This window comes from Pteropus vampyrus, unplaced genomic scaffold, assembly GCF_000151845.1.
Source record: "Pteropus vampyrus isolate Shadow unplaced genomic scaffold, Pvam_2.0 Scaffold144, whole genome shotgun sequence".
Classification (NCBI taxonomy): Eukaryota; Metazoa; Chordata; class Mammalia; order Chiroptera; family Pteropodidae; genus Pteropus; species Pteropus vampyrus.
This window is the reverse complement of record NW_011888925.1, coordinates 219,661-226,581: the sequence shown is the minus strand read 5'-3', so window position 1 is coordinate 226,581 and position 6,921 is coordinate 219,661. Positions and strand designations below refer to the sequence as shown.

The window sequence follows — 6,921 nt, the reverse complement described above, 5'->3', positions numbered from 1 at the left end:
CCTGCTCTGCCTGTGTTTGTGCATTTCACCTTGACCACGGTCCTCTGAGGTGGACCCGTGATCTTCTCCACCTGACTGGTGGGGCAACAGGTTTGCCCAGGGCCATTCAGTTTGAGTCCTGGCAGCTCTGACCCTAGGGTCTGGGCTCTGAACCAGGGCTCTCTAGGAAACTGCTGCTGCCATCATTGCAGGGTGGAGGGATGGGGGCGAGGCGAGGCCCTGGGGAGAGGCGGGACCAGGGTCGGGAAGACAAATTGGAAGGAGGAAGCCACTGCGAAGAGGGGGCTGTGAGCACAGCACGCCCAGGGGGTGTAGGAGAGGCGTGCATGCTGGGGCCATTCATTTGTTCTACCTGCCCCCATGCTGGGCCGGGCCCTGGAGACACTGGCCTCCAGCTGCCCCCAGTGGGGTGGAGAGCAGAACAACTTTGGAACAGGGCGTGAGTGCTGCAGGGGCCAGCGGGAGAAGGGGTTTGTCCTCCTGAGTGAGCAGAATGGGAGAGATCTTTTAAAATAATGACTCATTCTTTCAAGATGACTTATTTACAGAAGTTAGGTAAGAAAACACTCTCTCTTCAACAAGGCAGCTAAGACGAAAGTTCCTCCTTGATACTGCAATATTATTTTCTGTGTGTTTGAAATTTTCATGGATTTTGAAAAGTCTCTAGTTCCAGGCCCTCTCTCCCACTCCTGTACTCTGCTTTCCCTAGAGAATAATCCCCGTATCATAGTCAGCCCAGGCTGCTGTAACAAAATGCCACAGACTGGGCGGCTTAAACAACAGAAATGTATCCTCAGTTCTGGAGGCTGGAAGTCCAAGATCAAGGTGCCAGTCCGTTCAGTTCCGGGTAAGGGCCTTCTTCCTGGCTTGCACATGGCTGCTTTCCAGCTGTGTCCTCACATGAGAGAGAGAACAATCTCTCTGGTGTCTCTTCTTATAAGAGCACTAATCGCATCATGAGGGCCCCACCATCCAGAACTCATCTAAACCTAATCACCTCCCCAAGGCCCACCTCCTAACACCATCACGTTGAAATTAGGGCTTCAACATATGAACTTGGGGATCAAAATTCATCCATAGCACTTGGTTATCAATCTGCTGAGTGCCCTGCCTGCCTCTTCCCAGTACATGTACACACACACGTGTACACACACGCGCACATGCACTTGACAGAGATGATAATAAGAGATGAGCAGCTCACAGTCCTGAACTATCGTGTCTGGGCACTGTGCCAAATACTATAGATGCATTTTCTCATTTCATCCTTAAAATTATCCTCTGAAGGTGGCATTATTTCCATTTCCCCAGTGGGAACACCGAGGCTTAAAGAAATGAAATAACTTGCCCAAGATCATGTTAGAGCTGGAATTTGTACCTGGCCATTCCTGGACTTGCTTTTCCCCGCTCAGTGATCTCTCTGGAAGCTATCTCCCCACCAGGGTCAACAGATCTGTCTCGTTCCTTTTAACTGCCGCCTGATATTCTGCAGAGCCAACATCCCATAGTTCACTGACTCTTATTGATGAACATGCAGATAACATCCAGTTTTCCACAATTTCAAATTCCAGCAAGGGGAAGCTATGTCAGAAGAGGTGCTGTAGAAGCTGAGTTTTGAGGTATGAGTAGGAGTTTTTCAGTCAGACAAGGTGGGAAAGGCAGCTCGAGCAGACAAGAGGACGTGGGCCAAGGGGGAGGCCCACGGGAGCGTGGTACACTTGGGCGATGGCACGGATTTCAGCAGAGCGAAGGTGAGGGGCGAGGAAGGAGTTGGAAAAGGCAGCCCAGGGCTCGGGAGCTGTGGTGCAGCATTGGTGTCTGTGGGAGCCGTGGGGGGCCGGGGGGCGATCAGAGGTGCCCTTTGGTCAGACGTCTTGGGAGCGGTGTAGAGGCTGGCTCGGGAGGAGCACAGGTAGAAGCAGTGAGGTGCATGAGGTTGTTGCTCTTCTCCAGACTAGAGTCAAAGGTGGCCCAGGCTAGGGTCGGCAGTAAGGGTGTCGGGAGTGGCTGGTCCAAGGAGGACTTAGGAGTTGATACCCTGACGGTGGACAGTGAGAAAGAGAGGAGTGGCCCCGAGTGGGACAGGAGATGGCGAGGAGAGAGATAAGAGGGGGCCGTATATTTCCAAGACTCTGTGAGGAGAGAGCTCCAGCCTTATCCTGCTTCCGCCCAGACACGGATGAATGCCTCGGGACCCCCTGTCAGCAGAGATGTAAAAACAGCATTGGCAGCTACAGGTGTTCCTGTAGAACTGGCTTCCATCTGCATGGCAACCAGCACTCCTGTGTAGGTAAGGTCGGGAAGACCCTGTCGTCTTCACACTCAGGCTGCCAATCAGGAGGATGGACAGGCGAGCCCAGGGACAGGGATAGGTCAACGGTCTGGACCTCCTGATCCCCTGGAACCTGTACCCGCTGGAGCCCTTGCTCAGAGCCTGCCTTTTGCTGGGGTTGGCATGGCTCCCCACGGAAGACCCTGGCTTTTCCTGGCCACATGCCACTTTCATCCTGTTATGCTTCTGTTCCAACCCTCTCCCAGATACACCCTAAGGATTCCTCTCTGGTCACCCACTTTCTTGGCTGCCTTGCTCCCCTGGGTAAATAAAGCACGTTATGTCTTGGTTCCTCTGGTTTAGAAGGAGACCCCTATTTTCTCAGCCCATGGGCAGAAATTTCCTGAAAGGGATTGGCACGTTTGGCTCGAGCTTGGCTCATGGGTTTGAAGGTGGGGTCCCATGGGCCTGAAAAAAGTCTTTGTTCCAGTGGAGTGTGGCGTTTGTCCTGAAGCCTGCCTTGAGCAGTACAGTGACTTTTGAGATTCTTTTTTCAGAGGGGCCCACGCCATCTGACATCCAACACAGGGGGTGGTGGAAGGTTTGAAGATGAAATTCCCAGTGGGTCTCACCCCTCCAGCCAGCACTTAATCATTGCTGCCTGGGGCTGGGAGATGAGTCACTGGTGCATCCATTACATGCCTACTGGATGTATGAATCTTACGATGGGAGTAGCATAGATTTCAACCCCACTCTCAGATATCTAAGTCACATCCCGCACCCTGGGGCAGGGATGGACCCCGTAAGAACATGGCAAGGAGACTCCCCAGCCTTTTTGGCTAAGGGATGATGGAAGAAAGGCTTGGCAGCCCCCAACGAGGCAGCTGTGGCAGGGAGGCTCTCCTGCAGATGTGAACGAATGCCGGAGGCCGCTGGAGAGGCGCGTCTGTCACCATTCCTGCCATAACACCGTGGGCAGCTTCCTGTGCACCTGCCGACCTGGCTTCAGGCTGCGAGCAGACCGCGTGTCCTGTGAAGGTGAGCGTCCAACTCTGCCTCGACTCCCGGCCCCACCCTCCTGGGACCGGGCCACGCCCGCAGAGGCTGACCCTCTTCCTGGACCTGTTTTTGAGTCATCTTCCCAACGCTGTCCTTTCTTCCTGGCTTCCTCCTTCCACTTCTTTATCCGTTCTTAACCCCTTTTCATTTCACCGTTTCCCTGGCCCTTCCGTTTATCCCCCAAATGGAAAGAGACAATGAGGAGCGCGTGACATAGGAGTCCCTATGGAACCGTCCCCAGGGCAACCTATGTGGGCGTCTGGTAGCAACTTGGCCTTCCAGGGGTAGACGCTTTGTACGGTGGTGTGTCAGGCCATTCTGTCACGCTGTACCAGTGTGCCTGTAAACACGTATAATGTCGTATCAACACCGAAGGCGCGCTCTCTAGTCCGTAGCGAGTTCTCCGAGCACCTCAGCAGCCCCTCCTGGGAAGCCGCGCATGCATGGGGGGCAGGGGCCACCCTCCCAACTTGTAACCTAGTCTGCTTATTTGGTACTTTCCCATCAATCTTCTTGTGTGATCGTCTTCGCACCCCCAGTAGGTTAGGGGTACAACGGGTGGTATTAGACCCATCATGTTGATGAAGAAACTGGCCCAGAGACATTCAGCGGCTATGGTGACGGAGCTGAGTTCCGGTCCCCAGTTTTGCCTCCTGCCCCTGCTGCCTCCCTCAAGACACCCCTGTGCTTCCGTTTCAGCTTTCCCGAAGGCTGTGCTCGCCCCATCTGCCATCCTGCAGCCCCTGCAGCACCCGCCCAAGACGCTGCTGCTCCTTCCAGAGGCGGGCCGGCCCGCCTTCTCCCCAGGACACAGCCCTCCTTCTGGGGCTCCGGGGTTCCCAGCCAGAGTCAGGACCACCCGCCTGCCGTCGCCCACCCCCACACTACTCACATCTTCCCCTTCTGCCCCAGTGAGGCTGCTGCCCACCCTGATGGCCACCCCAGTGCCCCGAGCACCCCTGTTGGGGACCGTCAGACCCTCCTCAACACTCCAGGAGAAGGCGGTGGTGACCCCTTCCTTGCCCATGGACCCCACAGTCCCACGGCCGGCACCAGGGCCCTCTGCCTGCTGGCACCTGGGAGCCATGTACGAGTTGGGGAGCCGCTGGACAGAGCCGGGGTGTTCCCAGTGCTGGTGCGAGGTGGGTGTGAGGAGTCCTCGGGCTGCCCTGCTCTGGTGTCTGGGGCCTTGTGGTGATTGGAACTCCTGCTTCTTCCAGGATGGGGAGGTGACCTGTGAAAAGGTGACGTGTGAAGCTGCTTGTTCTCACCCGATTCCCTCTGGAGATGGAGGGTGCTGCCCATCGTGCACAGGTGGGAGCTGGTCCGGGGCGGGGCCGTGAGTTCCCAGTGTGGTCCCACCTCTGCCCTTCCCCAGCCCTTCTGCAGCTGAAAGGCTGTTCTCCAACTTTCCTGTACTTTTGAATCACCTGACGGTTGGGTCCCCGGGGTGGGTCCCTGCTCCTCCCGCACCCCCCCAAGCTTCTGATTTAGCTGGTGTGTGTGTGTGTGTGTGGGCAGGGCCCAGGAATTTGCATTTCTAACAATTTCCCAGGTGATGCTGTTGGTTGCTGGTCTGGGGACCACAGTTTGAGAATTACTGGTCTATGCTATGATATCATACCTCAAGGAGAGCTTTTTGACTTCTGGGGATCCCTTTTGAGCTTCATTCATTCATTCATTTATATATTCATTCAGTGAGTTTCTCCAAATCCACTCTGTAGTCCCCTTCCCCTGGCCAGTTCCCCTCCGGCAGCCAGAGGAGTAATCATTTTGTAAATTCTGCCCCCTTTTCAATTCCCTCCCACGATCTGCTTATAGTTCTTCATTTGCCTCCCATTGCTGTTAGGATAAAGACCCCACATGTTAACAGATCCTTCAACGGTGCTCCTCAAAACTCACTGTGCACAGGCATCACTGGGGTCTTGTTGAAATGCAGATTGTCATTCAGTGGGACTGGAGAGGGGCCTAAGCTTTGGTGTTTCCATGGTGATGAGATGCCCAGGTTGCTGTACTTTGAGCAGCGGTAAAAAAGTCTTCCTAAGGGTTAGAATGAAAATGCACCTATTGATTTTCTGAATGATAATCTGGACCTTTTACTGTGTCAGCACTGAGCCCTGAATGTAAAATGCTGGATACTTTACAACTACAGTCGTGGATCCTTCCAAGTCCCCTTCAGGGCATTTCCATTTCACAGGAGAGACAACTGAGTCCCAGAAAGGTCGAGTGACATGTCCAAGGCCATTGAGGTAACTGAAGGAGCAGGCCAGGTTTTGAACTCATGGCCGTCTGGCTGCCTTTCCTGCCTGATGGGACTAAAATGCCACGCTACCAACCCAGTTCTGTGTTTATTGGACGTGAATGGAACCGTCCCCAGGGCAACCTATGTGGGCGTCTGGTAGTCCTTCGGGGGTCCTAGGACCACACAGTTCTGGGCATCTGGATCTGTCACTCCGGGGGCATCCCTGCCAGTAAGAGAAGGCGCCAGGTTCATCATGCCTGGAAAAGTAATGAGATCACAAGCTTCCTCTGCTTTGAAGAGTTCTGATGGCCCCTCCACTTCTGTTTGTCTTTCAAAGGCTGCTTTCACGGTGGCGTCATACGAGCTGAAGGGGATGTGTTTTCACTTCCCACGGAGAACTGCACCATCTGTGTCTGCTTGGTGAGCATCACAGGATCTCTGAAGCCTCTTGGGTGTTTTTTTAACCTTTTGGGGATGTTAGAGGTGAGCTCCTTGAATGGAGGGAGAGAGTTCTCAGGTTGTGGATTTTGGTCGGAACCTGTCGAATTTAAAAGCCTGGGGGAAAATGTGAAACCTGCAGGTCTGTGGAGTCAGAGAGGTGTCTGTTGAGCAGAAAAGAGCCAACAGGCAAACAGGGTCCATCTGTCTAGCAAGGGGAGGGGACAAAAGTCCCTTGGAAACTTCCCACCAGGGCGGCTGTTTTTCTCTCCAGGCAAAATATTTGCCGGCACAATAAAGGTATCCACATTTGGGAGGGAGGAGGGTCATTACCAGACTCAGCTTGTTAAGAGTATTTTGCTTTGGGTAAATTCACTCCTTCAAGATTAGTTATTAAGCACCTACTATGTGCCAGACACTGCCAGAGGTGGCCACATGGATTCGATTATGAGCACCCAGTGTGTACCAGGCATGGTCTTTGGTGCATTTCACCCATCTCCTCACCTGAGGCTGCTGGCAGCTCTTCAAGGTCAGCTTTCCTGACCTTGAATGAGGCTGGGAGGGAGCGGAGCTGGGGTTTGAGCCGAGGCCTGTCTGCGTCCAAAGCCAGGGCTCTCCCTGCTATCCCGTGACCGTCTTACAAAGCAGCCCGTGGTGTGGCAGTGATGTCGGAAGCTGCCATGTAAGAGGTGGGGATGGGGCACGTAGACGGCTCCTGCCACCCTTTGTTGAGGTCTTATTGGGGGCCACACATATGCAGGGGCCAAGCGCTCTCACGGACGATCTCATTTCACATAATCCTCGGCGTCCCCTCACTGATAGGGAGACCGAGGCTCAGAGAGGTGACATCCTTTGTCCAGAGTCACATGACTTGATAACGGAAGAGCGGACACTGGAACTCGAGTCTGGCTAG

The 6,921-nt window shown here is 54.2% G+C and overlaps 1 protein-coding gene across 1 annotated transcript in view; it reads left to right on the top strand.

Moving 5' to 3' along the window:
- Positions 1 to 6,921, top strand: part of VWCE (von Willebrand factor C and EGF domains) — a 30,011-nt gene that overhangs the window by 11,084 nt on the left and 12,006 nt on the right. The window contains exons 6-10 of the mRNA XM_011368591.2: positions 2,171 to 2,287; positions 3,179 to 3,307; positions 4,028 to 4,470; positions 4,549 to 4,642; positions 5,908 to 5,990. Of these exons, the coding sequence (XP_011366893.1) occupies positions 2,171 to 2,287; positions 3,179 to 3,307; positions 4,028 to 4,470; positions 4,549 to 4,642; positions 5,908 to 5,990 (866 nt within the window). The remainder of the gene's footprint in view (positions 1 to 2,170; positions 2,288 to 3,178; positions 3,308 to 4,027; positions 4,471 to 4,548; positions 4,643 to 5,907; positions 5,991 to 6,921) is intronic.